Consider the following 23,383-nt stretch of genomic DNA (forward strand, 5'->3'; position numbering starts at 1 on the left):
TCATTACTTTCTCCATTTATGTTTACAATAAGTCTGTGACTTGTACAACTCGAAACATCTTACGCGATGTTATATTAATTAAAAGTCTAAAATAATCCATAAATTTGATACACTTTCACAAATCTAATAATAGCAAATATTAATTTGAAATCGTTCCCAAGAATAAATCAAGATCAGACAGTATATATATTTGACTGGAAAATTGCGTTATCCATTGGTTAACCAAAAACGACTCTTCAATAATAATGAATCTAAAGAATGGGCCGATTAGTTCAAAATTCGCTTTATAGAGAATGTATCCTCTTGCAACTTTAATTAATGTCATTATATTGATTCGCACTAATCATTATTTTCCATCTAATATATGTACTGCACACAGTTATCTATGGTAAAGCAAAAAGGACAACAATTTTGTTGGCAAAAACACAAAAAAAAAAAAAACAAAAGAAAATACAACAACGAATGTGTTTGCATTATAGTCACGATTAGTATGCATTCCACTTAAGTTCGCATCAACCATTGACCTTTTTTTTATCCTCATTTCGGCTGCTATGCCTATTACCAAAGGTGTAAGGGCCAAATTCACTTTATCAAATCCTTTGCAACACCCAGAAGGTAGCTTCAGAGATCCCATAAAGTATATATACTCTTGATCAGCATCAAATTCTGATTTTATTTAAGCATCTCCGCCCACCTATCTGCGTAATGTTTGTTGTGACTGCAAAAATGAAGATATCGCCTTCATGCTCGGCATGGATAATTCCTGCTCGTAGGTTGACACTGAAAATGGACCAAACAGGTCGAAGGACACGCTTACGCTGCCGCGCAAGTTTGAAAGCATCTCTATCTTTCAAAGCGGAAAGCATTGTTTTTCTGCTTTTCTGCATTATTCATAAAGTACAGTAAATAAACCTATGAAAATTTCCACGGATATCCTATGCACCTATCTAATATCGTTGTGTATCTAGCGGGTCTTTAGCAAAACCTTTATAACGTCCAGATGCACACTTCAAAAATTCCATAAAGTATATATATACATTCTTCAATCAGCGTGAAAATCGGAATGCATCTAAGCATGTCCGTCTGCCTAAGTGCGTAATATCTGTGGTAAGCCTTCGACCGTTCACAAAAACGAAGTAATCACTTACAAATCTGCGCCAGAACTCGAAAATGGCCCAAATCGATAAAGACAGAGTTTGTTGGTATTTCCGTCAGTGGACGAGGTTGACGGGCTTCCTAAACGCTCTTCTTGTTTAATTAGTTCCATCGAAACCATTTTCAAAGTCTTCGTAGCACTTGTCAGCCCTTGATTCCACTCCCATTCTTTCACCATAATATTTGCTTAAATTGTACTTGCAATGTATTTACACAGGCAGTTTTTCTCCTTTTGCTTTCTTTTGTGAACAGAATTTTTGTAGAAATATTTCGTTATATCAAATTTTCATTCATTTTAAAAATTCGTATATCAGAAAATTGCAATAATTGCAAGAGTATTGGAGTATAATTTGTAGATTACCAATCCAAGTGTCAGATGAAAATGGCAACTGAATTAACTTAAAAGGAAAGACATTCGCATTGATGAGGCTATGAAAACACTCCCATGCAATAATTAGAAAGGGGGCAATAAAACCAGTAAAATTGATAAAAAATGCTGAGAAAATGTTTGATTATCTGTATTAAATTACAAGGTAATTGATGAGAAGAGCAACCTGCGCCCTACCCTTTCCGTGCTTGCATAAACAATGAACTGCTCTGCGTTACTCATGCAGAACTTTTGCCTATACATAAAACAAAGCAGTCAGAGTTGTGCTAGCAATCTCTTAACAGTCATCGCCCGCTTCCCCAGAAGCATTTAATTTTTAAAATTAAAGTTGCTTGCATTGTCGCCAATAACTTGCCGGATTCAGGAAACATTAGCTTGGTACGTGGAACAAATACGTAACAGGATCAAAATTGCAATTCATCCCACACTTACAAATTGCTTCAATCTTTCTTTCATGGAAATTAGTTTAAGTTGATGACTGTCAGAAAATCGGTGGGTGCTAGGCTTACTTTGACTTGTATTAAAAGTACATATTTCAACAAATAATTTTTATAGCAAATTTTTATTCAATAATTAACATCAGGAAATCCCCTATACATTATTTATGGTTGAAAATTAATTAATTCTTTTATTTATTTAAATATCGAAAATTTGCTGTCCGTACGTACATTCATCATATCATTTTTCATAAAATAATGAAAATGAAACCCGAAGGTTGCACTATGAAGGCTTGGAAATCGATTACGTTTATTATTTGTTAAATTTTATATGCGATCATATCTCATTACAAAATGTCGTACATAATTCATTCTTCCAATATTTAATATCACAAGAGCAGTATTCTCATTTTTATTTTCCTTTTTTGTTTTTGTTAATTGTATTTTTTTTTTTAAATGTATTGTGATTTTATTGTTTTATTATAGTCGGATAGTATATAACTTCAACTAAGTATGAAAAATATACACTTTTATTACTATTATATTTATATATATATATATATTATATTTATATATATATATATATATATATATATATAAATATATATATATATATACATATTATTTTAAATCTTTATAATAAAACGTCTGCACCCTGCAACTAAATAACCATCAACACCAAATCCGTGTAACGTTTAAATTATTTTCTATAATAAACATTTATATGCCGCGCTTCATTCAATTGTTTATATCGCGTTCAATTCTGTTTTGATATAAATAAAAAAATAAATAAATAAATAAATTCGTTACTACTTCCTGCTCTACGCTACTGTCATCACTATTCTACTCTACTTTATATATATTTGCATATGTATATATAATTACATATATACATATATATATATATATATATATATATGTACGGGTATCCGTTGTGCATAATAACATATAAATGTAATTTTGCCACAAATTGCAACTACAAAATCTATCCAGGAAGTTATTTGTTGCGTGGTAAGTTTATGCTCTACTTGATATGTTGGTTTAGGTTATCTTTTCGGTTTTACTTTACTTAATATCTTTTCGTTTCTCACGTACGTTTATGCATGTTTGTGTTTTCCAGATTTAACTAATTTACGAAATTTGTGCCTGTTTGCGTGCACTTGTGTATTGTTTTGATATCCAGAATTGTTTTTTTTCCTTTAAAAAAAAAAAAAATTTCAATAATCGAGCTTATCGGCTCCCAGGTGAGGTGAGGCGTAAGGGATTCACTTGCAAACATCAACATTTGTGATTATCGATATGAATAATGCGATGAGTGCAGGAGATTTTCATAATACAAAGATCAAAGGTTGGCTGTCGAGAGTCTTTTTATAAAATTCTTTATTGTTTTGCATGCTCTCCCCAACAGTCCGTAAATTAAATTCGTAGCAATGCATTTTGAATAGACGCCAAACGTTATTTACAAAATTGAAAGAATAGTAAATTACAAAAAATTAATTACAAAATCAAAGGAAGTTTATTTACAGAAATTAGAGACTTACGTTTCCGCGGCACTACACTTTATTGAGCTTATAAGACTACTTCATTGACTTGACTCTTCGTAAGCCACGATTCTACCTCTTGTTGCCTGGGCAGAGCGAACAAATCTCGTTTCCAGCAGATTTCGATTTCATTTCTCAGATGTATGATACATGTACTAATACACACTTTACAAGCATAAAGTCAAGTCACCTAAATATCTACTTTTCTGTTCTGCGGACTCTGCTGTATACTATGAAGCTTTTGTATTTTTTTTTTTTTAATTTTTGTTTTAATTTGTAAAGTGTTTTTTTAATTGACATCGATGCCATCGTCAATATGTTTATGAATTATGGAAAAGGAAACGGCTGGCGCCACCGTCCATGTCCAAGCCAACCATCAGGGCTTCGATTAAATTTAAGTCCTGTTCTACGGCCTACTCCATTTTAACATTGACACATTCCCTTCCAACTTCAGATCAATTGGTGGCGAAAATTTTAAAGTTTGGCAGGATATAGCATCGTACACTTTAAGAGACAAACACGTTCCACACTCATTTAAAGGACCGTTTCGTAAAAAGTCTTAACAAAACATATTTGAGGCTAAAAGTTATATCAATTCTCCCACTTCCATATTCTTTATCCTTACTTTGTAAAATATGAAAATTTCCATCGTCCGCATATAATCGTAAATATCCGGAGCATAAAAATTAAGACCCCGAGGAGAAACTAAAAAAACAAATTCTTTGCATTCACTTGCCTTAATACTAATGCCAATAATGTAACGGAAGAGCGAAAACTGTCCGGGGAAAAACAGCAACGTTGCGTTTTATAATAATTAAGCAAAAAAAGAGGGCAAAAATCACTCCAAATTTTGGGGCAAAACTATCCTAAAATTTTAGAAGATTTTCGTAAAATATTAAATTTGAAATCAATTTCATCTAATTAGTTCACATTTGAACGCTAACTTTCTGGGATATAAATTTTGTAGATAATTTCCGATATAAGTCCACTCCAGTACGAATAGATATTATGACCAGGATTAAAACGATTGAAGATCGAATCAGTTTTTCAAGTGCTTATGGACGAGGGCTTGTCAATGACATGAATCATCTTCGCTGTGAAAGCGTTAACTACTAACTGGTTCGTCATCATAAGCCAAATAATTGACGTAAACTCGAATCATTAAACATGTTACACAACTTGGCCTAACAAAATTCTTAGTTTGTTTTTGTGATAAAATGCGAAAAGGTACTGTTTGTTTCCGGGTAAAAGCATATTTTTAATTGGAGTCCTCGTAATTTCCCTGTCAAAGATCTTATCATTCTTTAGCTATTCATCATCATACGGAGGTTTACTTTTCACGAGAACCCTAATATGGATTTTAATCGAAAAGAGAGAGCTGCTTTGTCTACTTGCAGTATAGTTAATTTTTCCATCACAAATTGCAGGCTAATATTTATGCAATTTTAGAAGGGGTACAAAAAATTCGAACATCCAAGCCAAATTTTCGACATAAATTCATTATATCTGTAGAAACTATGTTCGTGCAACAACATGATAACACAATGAATTTTGTTGAGACAAACCCACCCTAAACTAGGTGATAAATGATTGGCCCTGAATTAGAAGCTTAACAGTCTTAGCCTTGACAATATTGCGGCTAGACTTTATGATGATCAACTGAACTCTGTTTGGATGAGCTTGGCTTTACTGTCCCGTGTAGAGTCTCTCGCACTCGTTTCGCACTCGTTTTCGCTACGTCTACCGCGGTATAGTGTTAACTATGAACTTGATTCTCCTATCGTCCTTTGTCAACACTTTAATAAAGATGACCACTTCGTCACTTCAGATAAAAGTGTGTATGTGAAACGAATGTTGCTATCGTTAATTGCTAAGCGTTGCTGTTTTTTCTTTTTTAAATGAAGCTGAAATCTTGCAATTGCATTTACTGGCAGAAACAAGTAAAAACATCGTAGAGCGCCCTGGCCCAACACTAAATATCCTACATCATCTCACTTACTAAAATGCATTGTTTACATAAGAACTTTGCAAAATAACGTGTTATATAGCGAGTGGTCGCAAATGTGGTCCGATTCAAACCATTTTCGATAGCTTTCATCCTCATGCCGATGAGACGGACGGACAAGCTCAAAATCATTTGTGAATCGATGGGTATAATCAACCGTGTATCTACTTAATATACCCTGTACCACGGGTGTTGTAGGGTATCACTAATGTTTTTAGGGAAAATTCTGACTTGTTTCTTTGCATACTTTACGGAATAGTGAGTTGACTTGGCCGACGTTGCCATTGCATTCAATATATTATACTTTCCTCAAACAGAGTACTCAAGGTATGAGTATTTTTGTACATTTGCACATATGCAAAAGTGCAGCTTCCGCCGTTTGATGCACAGTTCAATTGAAAAATTGTTTTCGATATAGTTTAATACGAATTCTTCATTTGCCTTTCACTATAAGTAGGTCAATTGAATTTTTCATACTAACAAAAATACACGCGACGTGGATATTACTGTGCTGTAAAACCAGTTGCTGCAGATGCTATGAATATCGTAACATGCTCTCCGGTAACGGGTAAAAACAAACAACAAAAAAAAGAAAAAGAATAAATAAATAAAATAAAATAACTTCAATTTTATAAAGCAATTGCAAAATGCATTCTTCTGTTAAATTAAACGTGAAATTATTCGAAATGTTTAGAAAACTATTGCTTTTCTTTCCTTTCTTTGTCAAAGGGATATATTATATAAAATGTACTTTTTTTCTTAATGTTTTTATATTCATTAATTGTTTGCTTGAATAAATTTAAATTGTTTAGAGCAAGGCAATTGAAAAAAACTTCTTACACAATACATAGCAATTTAGTTATTTTAGCTACCTTTGGTCCGTAAGAGATGTGCGCACCAGGTTCTCCAAAGAGATACAAAAGTTTGATCAATGCATGAAACAAGGAATCGGTACCGGAAGACATATATCCTACAAATTAAATTTAAAAGCATGCATGATGCGCCTAAACGTACCGTCCATTTCTACATTGCCAAGCTACGTCCTAACGGATACTATATAATGCTGGATAATGCCCAGGCAATTTGAAATCAAAGCGCTACCGTTACACTTTATGCCACAGAATTTGCGATTGATCGAATGTTGTTCAAAGAAAACGCAATCAGCTGTAAAAGTAACAATTGTTTCGGTTTACTTCGAAAACCATTGCTGCTAAAAATGGGCACATTCCAGTTAAACGTTACTAACGTTTCACGGATGCAATTTTCCGTATTGGGTCGAACATCCTTATAATGAGAAGTCGTCTTACATTGTCTTTACACATATTGTAGTCATTTTTTGTTTAACAATCGATTCGTTTTCACTTGTTTCCCTTAGTTTTCGCTTGGAACTACTTCCCTTAGTTTCAGCATGGAACTACTCATAATATATTCCAGGCAGCTGATAGTTTCTAATGCTCGGTTGATGGGTATTCGGCAGTACTACCGTTAATAGTGACGACTTGCCTGCCCTGAAATGAGGATTTAATTAGACTGTATGTATCATGTCGCGTCCAAACCACGATTTAGCGGCACTCTTGTACGACTTGTACGCGGAACATAACTGTGAATGCTAAAGAAACGATTTTACTTAGATTTCATCCGGACAACTTATACTGTGACCTAAAACGGCTCTTGGACAAAAACTAAAAGTTTCATTCAATCGTTATTGGCGCATCGGAACTTTTTCTCTCTTACAACAGCTATTCAAATACTCTTGAAGAATATTTGCACAAAATTTTACCTCTATGTGTAATAACTTAAAAGTTTTTCCCATAGGATCGCCATATTTCATAGATCAACTCTGCTCCCATTGACATTGAAAATTTAAATTGTCTTGCTTCATTTGATGCACGATTGATTATCAACTAAGAATATACGTATGTATACAAATATGTCTAAGTGTTAGTGAACTTAAAACATTGTAAAATAACAGAGGATAGCCTGGCAGAGAGATAAATGATGACCATAGGATTATATCGTCTTAGAACGTTGCTCTGAATAAAGAGTATTATTAGGTAGCTAATGCGCGTTGCCGGATCTTATAAACAGAATGGCATTTTTCCCCTGCATTAAAAAATAAATAACGTATGACAACGTATGAATCATAGCAGACGTCGAACTGGTTTTTGGTGTAGACATTAGCAGAAATATCTTCTCTGTTAGAATTTCATATTTGCAAGCCTTTGTTTCGTTGTTGTTACAGCCCATATCACTGACCACATACAGATTTGACATAAAGCAGAGATCCGGTCAGATAGACGAAGATGGTTGCGCAATGATCAAAGAAACAAAGACGAAGTCCCTAATAATAGTGACGTTATTATAATCATCTCGAACGGTTGGCTATTGAAGATCAGAAAATTTGTTGACCAAAGTGGATAGTTTTCAATGCCCAGGCATATCAAAAAAAAAAAAAAACAATAGGGAAATTTGACTTCAATGCACGATAATGATTAAAAACATTGCAACCATCGTATGAATTATAGGAGGTATTGCAACAGTTATGGCTGCAATCTCCGGTTATTCGAGATATACATGAAATTTAAGAAAATGGCTTTAGTTGTTTCTTTTTTTTTTTTTGGATTAATATCTTTGCATTAAATTTGGTCTCTTTTTTCTCAAAATGTTTATTATGCCCGTCATCGATTTAAGCATATCCGTCTATCCGCCTGTCCATCTATGCAATGACGTTGGAAGTTCTTGCATGCAGTTAGGTGCTGACACAACACACGATATAATTTTCCCCTTTTATTCTACAAAAATTGACAAATTTAAGCACATCCACTCAATAACCTAGAGTATAGAAATGTAGTTCTCTTACTTTATTCCATTTTAGGATAACAATGATGGGAAAAAAAGACTCGGTCACAGGCTATCATGAAACTGTTGAAGTTTATAAGTGTCGAGCGAAGAATGCAGAAAGCAAAAGTTGTTCTCAGTTTTTGTTACATAGGCGTGTAGGCGTGATAGGTGTGTTCTTTGAGGGGTGATATCTTCATTTTTACAAAGGGAAGAATGGCTGCAACAGACACGGAATATTGATAGAGACGAACAGATGGACAAAACTTGATGCTGCTCGAAAATATATCTATATTTTATTTTTTACTCTCTGCAGCTTCCTTATATCGCTCATATACCCCGCACCTTTCGTTCATTATAAACTTCATTTCATAATTTTCATCGTCATCGCCGCTCAATTCAATTAAACGAGAACGTTTGTTTGATTGAACAAATATTATGCTCAATTTCCGATCTTCCGACTCTTCTAGGTTTTACGCATCCTTTGCACCTTCAAAAAAACTCACAAACTTTCTCTCGAAAGGTTGTTGCAAATTGGTTGATATTGCGATCATCAATTTTGCATCTTCATTCTAAATTTTGAGCTTCTTTCAGCCGGAGGGGCAGCGCTCACGATATATGTTTATTCTCCCGTAATTTTTTAAGCGTGCAATTGTTAATTTTAGTATCTTCATCAGAGTTATTGTACTCAGAGTCGATTGTATTTACCTAGGATGCCACGTCCGCCAAATCTGCTTCGCAATTTTCTCTTTCGACAAACAACTACTGGAGAACTCTAATACGCCATCAATATCGTTTTCTCTCGACTCGATCACATTTTTGATATCAACATTTGATCCGGGGTGTAGAAGTGCCGCGTTATGAGAGGGTTGCGGCAACTTGCCTGGCTTGCCTGTGCTCGATGCGGAGAGACCAACTGTTTTCCGTATTCGCTAATGGCATCAATTTAAAGTTTTTTAATATCGTTAATGCTATATTTCGTATGTACGCAGTAATGCTCTCATACAATTTGTTATTATTAGTCAGCTTACGTGCGCAAACACATGAGAATACATAAATTCATTAAAATGCTTGTAATGTAAACAAGCAGCAAAGACTCTCTTTTTTTTTGTTCGTTTTTGTTGCTCGTTGACGAATTTTGGATACCACACAACAATTCAATGATTTTGGGCGTGTCAGTGTGTCCCAATTGTGATGACTTTCGCATGATAAAAAAAGGCTTCCCGTAAACGTTACATAGAAGAAGAAGAAGAAAACCAATCGAAGTTGTTTTTCAAAAATTGTTCCGATATCTTATAACTTCCCGGAAGATGGCTTTAAATGGATGAGCTTTTTCCCTCTTCAAACTCATCATCTGGAATCGATTTAAACGTGTAGATGCGATGTTTGGAGGAAAACTGATAATAGTAGAGGTGAACGCTCTATATATCTATATCACAACATAGATTCCAATGCCAACACTGATCAAGAATATGTATATTTTCTCCAAGGTTTCTTATGCCCAATCGTAGATGCTTATTATAGACACGACCACAATACTCCCTAAGATCCCATCCCGATGGATATGAGTAATTGCACGAATTCAGTAAACAAATTACTTAACTTTTTTCTCCTTTTTTCAAAATAGTAAAGATTTTTATGAGCAAACATACCGACGTATATTAAAAACACGAAACAAAATGATACACATGTACACGGTCGGTCGGTCGGTTAGTGTAATTATTTCTTCTGTTTCTGCATATGCTGTAATTTTTGTTTTTTTTTTTATTTTTATTTTTATTTTTTTTTTAATTTTTTCGTTTGCTTTATATCCTAGCGTGCATGCAAGTAACGCAGGGCCGTGCGTATGTTGATGTTCAACAATATATGTGCAAATAATAATACATATTTATATGTTTTATTGTAATTATAATTATTTTTGGATAATTTAAATTTAATTTGTTTTATTTGTTTGTTTCCTCTTTCTACCCGGATCACAATTCAATTATAGCGTATTTTTATTTAATTTGTTTTTGTTTTTCTTGTTTTTGTTACCAAAACAACTTATTATCAATTTTTTATTATATATAATTGTTTTTTATTGTTGTTGTTTGTTTGCAGCTGCATCTGAGTGCGCAAATGAACGCTTGAAGCCATACAATGGTTCCTGTTATTTATTCGTTTCATATCCGGAAGTTGATTGGTGGACAGCGCAACAAGTATGTCGCGGCATGGGTGCCAAACTGACATCCGTCTCATCGGCCGATGAACATCGGTATGTTGAAAATAGCCTTTAAAACAAAAAAATAAATGAATGAGTAAAGCAAATTAACTCAATCAGTCTTTGCATATAAACATTCTTTAAATACCGTTTTGATGCTCACATCGTACATTTTTTCTTCCCTATTTCCACACACATTCCCTGTCTCCACAGATTCATAACTTCGAATATACGCAATCAAATTGATTATTCACCGCAATTGATTTACTGGCTGGGAGCTGAATTAGAAAAGAGCGGTCAATTTGAATGGACAGATGATACTAAAATGAATTTCCAGGTTGGTTAACAAAAATTGATAATTAAGAAAATTTCCTAAATTCCTTATCTACTAACTAAGTAAGCATATTGTGACATTGAGCGTAAGCAAAAACCAAAATAATTCAAAATATGGGAAATTTTCACTTTTGCGAGTAAGCAACTTAAACAAACAAATATTTAAAGAGCAGTTATATTCGCCTTGAGACAAACTGTTCATGCCCACTATTACGAATTAATTAATTAATTAATAATAATGTTGAAATTTAAATTATTAATAGAGGACCTCTCACCAGTCCACTACGATTAGTTTTTATATTTGCATTTTAGATGGCTTCCGAAATACTTATATAAACATTCAAATCAATATCTGCTTCGAATTGCTCGTCGCTTATTGCGGCAAGCTTTCCAATCCGATGACAATGGTTTTCCTTTCAAAATTTTTGGACAATTGTAACACAAATTATTTATAAAATATCGTCTGCAATCGAGTCTATCGTCATTTAGTTACACTCTTTTGCTTATTTAGACAATTTCAGCTGAATGTAAATCGGATATCGATGATCAAAATACATGCAAGCAAGTAGGAAATTTTGTTTCTCTCTTACAATAAAATAGCGAATCAGGATTATAGCATTTTAAATATGGTTCCTGCATAGATTAGAAATGATATGGTAGTTGTAACCACATCGCATACAAAAGCTGCTTGCTGTTTATCAAGAATATCAAGAGTAACTGACTTAAGCTGAATATATATTTATAAATAAGTTTAATATTTATTAAATTGTTTTTTTTTTTTTTGGTTTGCTTTTTTTACTTTATTTATTTATTCATTTTCTAATTTACTAGGGTTGGCTACCGGGCCAGGGTCAATTTAATGTATTGCCGTCAGATGCCATTTGCTTGGGCTTACAATGGAAAATGTCTCCCACACCAATGCTGCCTTCTGGTTTATATTGGCAAGCGCAAAAGTGCAATAAAGTTGGCGGCTACGTGTGTAAGAAGCCAAAAGAATCCTTTGGCAATTTCGCTTTCAATAATTTCACAATAACTGGAACAGAAGGACGTCTTATGTCGCCAGGTATGTAGAATCACTTCTACTATTGTTATAGTTATTCATTTATCATTATGTGCAGTTATTTCACGGATATGATACTGCTTTACAAACGGCGAATATATACGCAATTCGATGCATACATATACTCTTGCGTATATATATATATATATATGTACATATAAATATCGTTCCGTCAATACAGCAAAGATTTATTATGCTATTACTTATTTTTAAAAGAATATCTTAGTGATGTGAAGGAATACACAACTTTATGGTTGTGTGGTTAAAATAGTTGTGAATAAGACCCTTACGCATATCCTTGTCTTGAAGAGAAAGTTTAGCCATTTAAAGCCAATTTATTTATCAGTTTTTAAGACAGATTCCGGCGTGATGTGCACACATAAGCATACACCGCATTACCTAAGTAACTAATATTTAGTGGAATAAACTCAATAGTATTAATTTAACTTTGGCAGCATGACGCTCGCTAGTTAATGTCAAATGTCTGCCTCATCGCATTTAAACTCAATGCTTTGCATAAAATTTTTGAAATGACAACCTTTTGGAGCAACTCAACTCATTTGAATTTTGCCAAAATGGATCTGTAATGATACATTTGCTCTTTGCAACTACGATGGAAGCTATCGCATTTTTCCTATAGGTCTGACTTTTGAGATCATTTTTGGAAAGCCCCCACCAAAGCCTGAAAATATTGAATTAGGAAGCGTGAAAGAAGACAGCAACTCGAATATAAAAGCTCGTTGAAACGCTATATAGCCGGGCGAGACGGATCATTTAATATTCCACATCGGTTCGCCGTTTACCATACTTGATTTATTTATGTTAGGCGAAAGAAGTCACAACCCACTTGCAGTAACTTCCAATTTTTGTGCCAAATTTGAAAACGATATTTTCATTTTTACGACGACAATTATTACTAATTGGCTATTTGTCAATAAATGAAGCTATTGAACGAATTAGATAGAAAATATTGTTTGCAAAAGTTATCGTAGCTTCAAATTAATTTAGTTGATTACAAAAAAATTCAAACTAATTTCAGATCTTGTAAAGTTTTCGTATTGTCTACGCTAACCTATGTCAAGCTGTTTGAGACATGAGTCTTTTAACGCGACTAATAGGCCAGGGTAGCGTAGCTTTTCCTTTTTTACATTACAACAATCAAAGTGTTTTACAGTGAGACGGCGTTAATCAAATGTTTCAAACATGACGAAAAAATAAAGTAAATGAAAGCAATAGAAGCACGCCAGAAAGAACGAATAATCGAAAAAGGGGCAGTTGTTCGTGCAATTGTTCTAAGCTCCTTACATCCCACATCAATTATGGTAAGGTTACATGTTAAGCTTGTGCAGATGTTTGCAATACCCAGAACGATTTACCCTCAACTCACGTTTTTTTTTTTTTTGTTATTATGTCAAATTTATTTCGAATTATTTTCGGGCTCGATCTAAGCTTGTATGTCACGTCGTCCATGTATTTGCGCGGTTTACTTACACATTGCTGCCAATAAACAAAAAAGTGTGTATTTATTCCCTTTAGTAGAAGGATATGAACGATTCTCCTACAAGTTGGATGCACTTTTTTGAGTTTTTATAGTTTTACAGTAGGGTGGTAGAAGGGGATAACAGAACGAAAGAAAATTCTGGCCGAGAGCAAAACAAGTGTTTCCCTTATCTTTTGTTTTCATTTTACTTATTTACAGCTTACCCGAATAATTATCCGTTAAATATAGATTATTGGATACATATCAAGGCACCGTTGCGTACTCGAATTGTTGTGCAATTTCAAAAGATCGATTTAGAGCCACAAGATGAATGTCTTTACGACTATATCAGCATACAGGATTATGATATTGTATCGAAATTAATGCTTGAGCCCGGCACCAATACAATGCCACTGGCCATGTTAATGTCAGATGAACAATATATTATGGATGAAACTAAGAATAACAACCGGAACAGAAACATCAAAAGCAATGCAAATGGTAATAACAATAATAACAACGAGAGCAACGAAAATATTTCCATTGAAAGAGATAATGATAGCAACATAGCCGACAAAAGCAGTTACACTAACAAAAATATAAAATTACGACGTAGATTACGTAGACGAACGAAAAGAGAGACAAGTACAAGAAAAGCAACAGTAAACACTGCCATGCCACAAGGGCATCAACTGTTAACGAAAATGGAAAGGAAATGCAACATCCAATATGTTACAACAACGTTAAGGTCTATGAAAATTCCCTGTGCAAATATCATCCATGGCGACGACCACGAACGACAGGATCAAAGTATAAAAGTAAAGAATATAAAAAGTCGTAAAATTATCAAACGAAATGACAACAGGAAAAAACATCAATTTTCGCAAAAAAGAAAACTTATAAGTAATGGCGAATACGGACGACAGCCTTGGTACAACAAGAGTCTTTACAAGAAAAATTATTTTACGTATTTTACGTATAATCACAACGATTTTACTGAGTATCCAAATCGAAAAAAACGAAAAAAAAATCGAAAGGGATTTCAATTGATTGGCGGCGATATGGAAGTGAAACGTAAACGACGCAGTACTATAGTCGGTGATGAGAGTACCCCAAATGTGGATAACGCTCAGTCCTTCCTGCCCTATGTACGATGGTGTGGCGCTCATGATTCGAATATGTCCAAATTTGACTTTGTTTCCAATTCAAATGAAGTGGTTTTGAATTTTCATAGCGATTATTCAATAACGGGGCTGGGATTCGCTGCCGTGTGGAAAGCAATTGATATCTCTGGTTGCCCTTTGCGTACATTAACGTCACGTGAGGGCACTATTTATAGTCCAAATTTTCCCCATTTTCTGCTCAACAATCTCAATTGCGTTTACGTCATACAGGCTCCGGGGGGTCGTCGCGTTTGGTTGGAATTTACCGAATTCGATTTTCAATCCGATTCCTTGTTAGAAGTTGATATAGGTAATGGCTTTTTCAGCCCATTTCGTTTAGTGCAGCATCTAAACGATGGAATGTTTGTTAGCTTGAAAGAGCAATTGCGCATACAGTTCCGTACCGGTCAGCATCCGCGAGGAAAAGGATTCCGAGCTGTCTACCATACAGGTAAATATATCACTAATTCTATGTTATACTTGAGTAAGTTTAATGTTCTTTATGCAAAAGAATTCTTCTAATTTTAACCTAAATTATCTTCTCTCGTTCCTTCTTCCTCATTTTTCCGTTTTTGTTTCGTTTTTACTTTACATTTTTTTTTCAAGTGGGGCAAACCGAGCGACGTGAACGTGTCATTAACTTGACCAATAATGACACCGGTTACCTCTATCAATTAAACTATCCGCATGATATGCCCGAGAATGTTGATTTCACTCAACACATACTGGCACCGTTTGGTCATAACATTTTACTGGAAATGCACGGTGTGGAATTCACTGAGAATGGCTGCCAAGATAATAATCTACTAGAGGTACGTTTTCTCTATCTAAATTCAGTTGAAAGTAAGTAATAAAATAAGAAAAGAAAGTAAAATAAGCTATTAAGACATTGCGTATAAGACAAACCTACGCTCGTATTTACAGCAGGAACATATCAGGAACATTTTCAAGGATACCGACATATACATGCAATAATAGATAGAAAAGTATGTTAAACATATTTGAGATATTGCTAATAATAGCCATGTATTGTAGTGCAATGAAAATTTATGTGAGCGTATAAAGTGATGCCTTAGCCCTTAGGCCATAGTGTAGAAAAAAAAAAAAAAAAAATGCACATAATGTTAACCTTAGTTTACCTATGCTTTCATCATACAATGTACGGCGTGTCCTCTCTTCGAGGAAAAGCTGTCACGCAATTATACGCCTTAGGCGTGAGTGCATGCACGGTTTGCATCACATCATAGACAGCCATTTCGATGCTATCCACTAAGATTCATAGTTAACAACTTATTATGTGAAAAAGAAATGAAATTTCTCTATCCTCGTAGCTTCGTGTTTTCTTATTGTGCCCTTTTGCTTTACATCTCTTTCTAACCGCAGATTTATGACAATTATGCCGACAATAATGGCACTAAATGGCAATTATGTAAATATAAAAATGCTAATGCACCAAACCGAAGTCCCATTGATGAGAATTATCACGTTGCCTCTGTGCAATATGCACATCGACGACCGTTGCGTTATCGAACCAATAGCAAGAGCATTAAAATTACAGATATTGATGACAATGGCAGAGAAATCATTTCGTCAGAGCCTGACGATAGCAGTAATATGGAAAGTTCGTCGGTAACTGTTGCTGAATATTTATTACGTCAGCAATTCAGGCCAATCCCACCACAACCACCACCCGTTTACATAACATCTTATTTGAATACGTTATATGTACGTCAACGCACCACTGCCAAATCTCATGCTAATCTCAATTGTACAATACGTTTACAATGGGGTAAGTGCCAAATTAATGTCCTATGATTATATACTGTACGTAACACTGTAATATTTAAACCGTGCTTGTCAAGAGTCAAAAAGATATTTTAGAGATAGAGATAGTGATGCAAGCATTTAAAATTATCTCTTAGTCACTCATTACTTTACGGTACCTTTTTGTTTATTTACATTATTTTTTGTAATATTTTCATTTGATTATTTAGTTAGTTATACGTTTACAATCAACAACACTACTAGAACAATATATGTAATCAATTTGACATTTACTCTGCCACATTAAGGACATGTGCATCGAAGATCATGCTAAAGTATACGATTCTTTCTACTTCCCACCACCGCTTCTTAGAATTTTGAAAGCTCTTTGATTCACTCCATTACTAAGGATCTATATTGTCTTATATAATGATGAAGAAAATGAATGCCATATAGCAGACACTTTTTACTTATTTTATTTTCTTCACTATCCTCTCGAACACGAAGCGCTCTCATAGAAATATGAAATATGAAAAGTTATTTCATAGTAGCTTGCGTTAATATTATCGCATATTGCCAAAAGTAGAGCTGAGCAATTCACTGTTGTTTACGACGACTCATAAACTTATCAAGTATTTCAGCATACACCGCGGGGCATATAAATAACATGAAATTTGCTTTGATAATAACCTTCTTAACTATGGAATGAACGGATCTTATCCTTAGCTAGCAACTACACTGAAAAGATTGTATTTGAAAATTTACCGCTACTTCCTCTCGGTTTGTAGATTTATGCGCGTGAAAGATGTTCTGCCATTGGTCGTAAACGAAGAGCATAAAAACAAATTGAGACGTTACGGTTGGACAAAGCTAACCACTATTTCGCCTGCTATTGTACAAAGTTAATAATTCAACAAAATAGTAAAAATTAATTCGTATTTCTTATTTATTTTAAGTACATTTATATGGAAGAGACCTCAAGAAATAGTCCCGTCCCATCCGATTTGTCCACATTAGTATGTCGATATACGATTTCTCAAGAATTTCTTACGGAAAATTGAAAATGCTTTTGCATCTCTATTGAGGCAAGAAGTTAATTGGACAAATAGACAAGAACAAAAACCAATCGGTGGCGGGAAAAATGTTAAGCACTCAAAGCAGAAACCAACATTTTTTTAGAGTTGAAGTGTGAAATGGATTTCTGCTGTTTAACCGCCTTTATTAAACTGCATTTTCAAAATAACATCCTTTAGTAACCGGCTGACAATTTTCTGTCGATTCTATGAACAATTTTCAGATGATTTTTTCCGAAATCAAGAATTCATATCAACGCGTGTTTTCTTTTTTTTCTTTTTTGAATTAATTTTTCAATAAATGAGCACAAAATTTTTGATTGGCTCTTCGTAGGTACAAGCTTGTGATCTCTAATTGGGACAGGAGTGATAGGACAATTCTGGAAAACGCCATTAATAAAAGAAGGCTAAGAGGTATATGTTTAGAAAGTCGAATCAGATAACAGAACCGGCTAGTGCGTCGGCTAGGAGAAGAAGTAGGAGATCTATAATAATATTTCATTTTTGTACGCGATAATTATTCAAAGCGTCCCGCAAAAATGATCAATCAACTGATTCTCGCAAAGAAATATGAAAATTGTGTAGTATCTCGTGACCGCAAAAAAAAGGGTAAAAGGTCTTTCAAATGAAATAAGCGAATGTCAACGTTACGAAGGCATTCAGGAACTTATACATTTTCCTGGATGCCCGAAAATTCGCGCATGCTTGAAAATTGTACAATTTTTTTATGGATTCATAAAGCGCACACAATATATAGAGTAATAGGCTACAAGGTTCTGCTAACATATATTACTTACTGTTTCGGTGAAATTCCGTTGTATAACTAACTGTTTTACAAAAATGTGATTGAACTTTGTTTGCCCAGTAAACAAACGTATGAGAACATTTAGGAACTTTTAGAACTATCATGTAGCGGAAGTGAGCACCATTAACACATTGCTATTGCCTGAACAGACGTATTTTCCTGCAAAAGTGGCCCGATAAAATCAGTAACAAACATTAATACGTTCTGGTTGCATTCGTTTCTGAGGAATTGCCGGTGGATGTTCTGAACACTAAATGCGATACGGAACGATCATGAAGGTGATAATGAATACGTGCGTCCTAGACATCGACAGAAGCAGGCTCGAAGCTTGTTGAAAATGTTGGTTGCAAATGCCAAGTAGTAGATAGTAGGCATAATATGACATATCGCGCAATATCGATTGACTTATAAAGAAAGAATAATTAATTATTAGTCATTATTACGGTCTATATCAACTTTTTATTTCGAATAGGGAATGATTTTGACAAAGAATTTTTGTATTTTTTTTCGGGGATCCGTTACTCGAACGTTTACCCGAACCTGTTTATATTTAATTGATATTTTTAAAAAAAATTAAATACTTCGTATTTGTTTATTCTCATAGGGGAGTGCGTACTGTTTATCTATCTCTCCATGGCATTGCATACATGAAAAGCAATTTCTTGTTTTGAACAAACCTTAAAAGTGCATATGCTTAAACATTGTTTCGCTTGTGATATTTAGAAATTCGCATTGAAGACTAAAATATTGCCTTCAAATTTGGCAAAGAAATTGAAAGCTCTTGCATGCACTTAGGTATTGAAAATAGTCCAAAAAAGCATTAAGAAAGCGGCTGCTTTCGAAAGCGAAAAATAATGAAATAATATACGCATATATACAACTTATATACATACAACGACAAAAATTTACACAAACTATATATTCTATGGACGTTTCTCCTCTATAATATTGTACTAAATAAATTCTATGATATATGTATTCAAATAAAAAATAAAAAAAAAATGGGCCACTGCCATCCCAACATTGTAGGGCATTGACATTTCGGCCTTGTAAAGTATATACTAAGTGCTTGCAAAAACCTTGATCATGTTTTGATTTGAAAAAGGAATTTATTATGGAAAATTGATAGAATACATATATTACTTAAGATAGATAGTTCCCATCAGTTTTTACAACAATTCAAAATAATTTTGGCAACATGGCGATGTCATGTCGAAAGACAGCGGTCCATTTTCGCACTTCTTCAAATTTTCGAACCCGTGTGCCATGCCTGGTGAGTGCGCTGGGCGTGGTTGCAACAGTGTATTCTGCACAACTCCTGTACGAAGTAGACCAAAAATGGGATTTTCAGTCAATTCCGTTGAAACCAAAACCGATAATTGGAATAATTGGATAAACTTTGGATTCCAATTTCCAAATAGGGTATAAAGAATGTGAAGCACAGACGATAATAACAGTAATTGCCTTACTTATGTGTGTATGTATTTCTCTTAAAATTTTCATTTTTTCATTTATCAAAAAAAAAAAAAAACATCGAAATTTACTTGAATACATAGCAGACTATCAATTATACTGTCTATGTGTAAACGAAAACAAAACATCGTAGAAGTTATTTAGCGCCTCATTGAAATGCCACGCATTTGGATTGAGTTCCATTAAGCAAAAAATTCACAAAACTGCAAATCATCGTAGGTTTGCGAGAGACGAAGACACTCAGCCAGTCAGTTTAATGACTTGAATGAGTTGCATTCAAAAAGCTCATTAGATTGTATGTTAAGATTATATGTGATAACAGGAAACGCAACAGGAGACCGACCACTTTTTGTATTCATTTAACTCACATGCAACATGCCCATAATTAATGCAATAATCTCAATACCCTAGGATGCAATTTTCCTTGTTGATCATCATTTGTAAATTGCATTCTATTATAGGCATTAGTTAGTTATCGCATTTTAAACTCCACATTCCAGATAATAACTACAAAATGAAATTAGCATCGGGTGATAAAACTGTCGAGTCTTGTCAACCAAATCCTTGTCAGTACAACGGTAAATGTTTAATAAACAATGGCACCAGCTATTGCCAGTGCCAGGGCCATTATACGGGTAGGTAAGTACAACGTTGTAGCTAAGCCCTCATTAACGTGCTTGAAAATTGAAGTGTTGATAGTAAATCATTGATCATTGATGCGTCTTGACGCTTCCGTTTATACTCTACAGATTTTGTGGTTTAAACTTATGCGAATTGGAGCCTTGTGTCTTCGGTAAATGCGAATTAACTACCAATAATTTTAAGGTAAGGCACACTTTCCTCCCTATCATTCATTTATTTATTTTATTTTATTTGTTTTGTTTATAACAAATTAGTAGAATAATTTTTTTTTTTTTTTTTTTTTTTAAATTTGTATATAGTGTAAATGTCAGCCCGGTTATATGGGCATAACATGCGAACAAAAGCAACGACCATGTGCGGATAATCCGTGCGAAGGTCGCGGTATTTGCCACGAGAAAAATAGTGGGTTTTTCTGTCGGTAGGTGAAACGCATTAAACTAAGTTATTCAAATTATTAGAATTGCTTTAATATTTTGTCAATGACGTCGCTGAAGGTGTTACGCATGGTGGGAGGGTCAAAGATGTGAGAAACGTATGCTACACATACCTTACAAGCCGCTTTCTGAACGTATGCTACAGGAGCCTTTCTGGTTGGGTCTAATTACCGTTTTCGTTGTATTGGCCGTAATCGGTTTAGTCTGGTGCGCGAAACGGCATTTCCCCGAGAAAATTGAAAAGCTATTAGCCGAAGAAGCAGATCGTAACAGACGTAAGTGTGCAAAGTATAAATATAAATATATCTTTTTAATCATAAACATACATAAATCGTTTAACATACTTAATAATGCCAAGCCAAATGATAAAACGGACAGAGATGCGAAAGAAATAAATAATAGAAACAATCTATTTACCGTCTTTAGTCTTTTAATTAGCACGGGCCAATTGTAGCTTAAAATAATGGACTTTAAGTACCGCAGTTCCGCATCCGTAAACTATTCAAAATTTTATTTAATTTATTAAGTCGACTGCAAACGTCCGCATAACGGTTAGGCTGTTAAAAACTGTCTCCTAGAGAAACAACAATTTTGATACATATTTAATACAAAATATACAGAAAAAATGTACCTTTAATTAATTTTCGAATTAAGATAACATTTTTATATAAATATATGTATTTGTTTTTAGTTTACTTTTCCAATAATTTTTCTCTGGAAAACTTGAATTTTTTCTTGTTTTTTTTTTTTTTGTTTTTCTTTTAAATACGTATTAACAATTTTGCTTTATGTATGACTTATATTTCTCTTATTTTCTTTCTTTCTATTCTATTCTATACTTGTCTGTCTTTCCATTTTTTTTCTCTTTCTATGTGATATTCTCTCTCTCTCATTTTTTCATATATATATACTCCGCTGATGTTTACTTATTTGAAAAATACCAAAAAAAAAATTACATATTAAACCGAACAAAACAATAATATTCATTATATAAAACAGCACCTGGTTCCATACGGGGACATCATCATCACACATCACTGCGCGAACAATTGCAATTTACAACTGCCATACCACAGTCGACCGTCAATAATGCACCGGGCGCACCGCGTTCCATATTCAACAGATTGGGTATAAGAAAACCATCAATATTGAGCCTCAGCAGCCCCAATCCTATACAAGGAGGGGGAGGGGCAGCAGCGCGTACATTTTCACTTGACGATCTGTTACGACCGCCTCCCCGACGTAAGATTAGGCTAAATTCAAAATTTAATCGAAATCAATAACATAAATAATCTGAGAAATTATTGCATTAATGACAAAGAAAAAAAAAAAATTTTAATATTTATAATACTTATCATAAAAGACACACACTTTGTGATACTTCTTGTGACTCTGTCCACTCTTTTCTCTTTCGCTCTACTTTCTAATTCCCTGAACAAAGTGATCTATCTATTTGTTAGCTTTTCTCTTCAACCCTCATTGAAACACTGTGTATGTAAAATATTTACCCTTCACCTCCACAATCTTCCTTTGGTCTCTTTTCTCTCTCTCTCTCTCTCTCTCTCTCTCTCTCTCTCTCTCTCTCTCTCTATTCACACTTTCCCCTTCATCTCTTCACCACCTGCAAGTATACGTTTCTATATACGCACAAATACATAACTTGAATATTCACCATCGCAAATTATATATGTAATATTTGTTAATTCACGTATCGGACACACAAGTAAATGTCTAGCCGACAACAAGTAAAGCATTGTCTGCGTTCAAGATCAACATCCAAATATCAGTTAAGTCATTTGCACTGATGCCGTTTTCAGTGCAAATTTCCTACATAGGGAATGCATTAAAGCATTTGTGTTCTATGAATTGACAAAAACAACTAGATCGATAGGATATCTATATGGAGCAATAAAAAGATCTATTGTCCCAATGTCCTTTACATATGAAAAATTAAATTAAGTTGATTAAATTTGCATTTTCTTTATATACACTTAAATACTAATATGAAAAAGATCAAGCATCTAATTGATGTCTATAGTTTTTTTTTTTTTTTTTTTTTCTTAATAAAAATTTTCGGATCGGAACCTAGAAAGTAGAGGTGGTGAATATTCGCAGACACTCGGCCTAAGCTGAATATAAAATTTCTCTTGGTTTTGAGATTCGCTAATAATCCCTTCAATACCTGCTCAATTCAACTTTGAACTCTCTTGATGTTGCATAAATGTAAAATTCACTTAAAATTTTTATTTTATTTTTTGTTAAAGTTTTACATAAGGAACACTTCCCAATACGTTAAGCTAGTGCGTCCCCAGAGAATGTTTTAATGCAAAAATGCTTTAAGCTACAATCTCCGCAGACCGGAATCAAAATTTGATATTAAGAAAGAAAAATTTCATCGAAAAGTTGTTTTTTGTGATCCCAAAATCTTTTATAACATACTCCCGCTTAAATACACAATATCGACATAACTACCATTCCACATTGTGTAACGACAGCACTTGTATGTCCCGCTTGTTTGACTGGACTGTTTTATAAAAATTTGCTTTTCGTAATTTTTAAAAATCACAATCTTCATAATTTGCACCTACGAAC

General features: G+C 34.0%; 1 protein-coding gene across 8 annotated transcripts in view; it reads left to right on the forward strand.

Annotated features, from left to right (window-relative positions):
- Positions 1 to 23,383, forward strand: part of LOC119642820 — a 180,383-nt gene that overhangs the window by 147,424 nt on the left and 9,576 nt on the right. For 5 of the 8 annotated variants that reach the window (XM_038042149.1, XM_038042100.1, XM_038042128.1 and 2 more), the window contains 12 exons: positions 2,974 to 2,991; positions 10,465 to 10,618; positions 10,778 to 10,901; positions 11,729 to 11,960; positions 13,657 to 15,051; positions 15,207 to 15,412; positions 15,984 to 16,389; positions 20,216 to 20,354; positions 20,465 to 20,540; positions 20,657 to 20,775; positions 20,852 to 21,066; positions 21,791 to 22,033. In XM_038042149.1, the coding sequence (XP_037898077.1) occupies positions 2,974 to 2,991; positions 10,465 to 10,618; positions 10,778 to 10,901; positions 11,729 to 11,960; positions 13,657 to 15,051; positions 15,207 to 15,412; positions 15,984 to 16,389; positions 20,216 to 20,354; positions 20,465 to 20,540; positions 20,657 to 20,775; positions 20,852 to 21,066; positions 21,791 to 22,033 (3,327 nt within the window). The remainder of the gene's footprint in view (positions 1 to 2,973; positions 2,992 to 10,464; positions 10,619 to 10,777; positions 10,902 to 11,728; positions 11,961 to 13,656; positions 15,052 to 15,206; positions 15,413 to 15,983; positions 16,390 to 20,215; positions 20,355 to 20,464; positions 20,541 to 20,656; positions 20,776 to 20,851; positions 21,067 to 21,790; positions 22,034 to 23,383) is intronic. The other 3 variants (XM_038042131.1, XM_038042141.1, XM_038042121.1) reach the window with 3 other exon arrangements.

The sequence above is a fragment of the Glossina fuscipes genome, unplaced genomic scaffold (genome assembly GCF_014805625.2).
Source record: "Glossina fuscipes isolate IAEA_lab_2018 unplaced genomic scaffold, Yale_Gfus_2 0, whole genome shotgun sequence".
NCBI classification, from domain to species: Eukaryota; Metazoa; Arthropoda; class Insecta; order Diptera; family Glossinidae; genus Glossina; species Glossina fuscipes.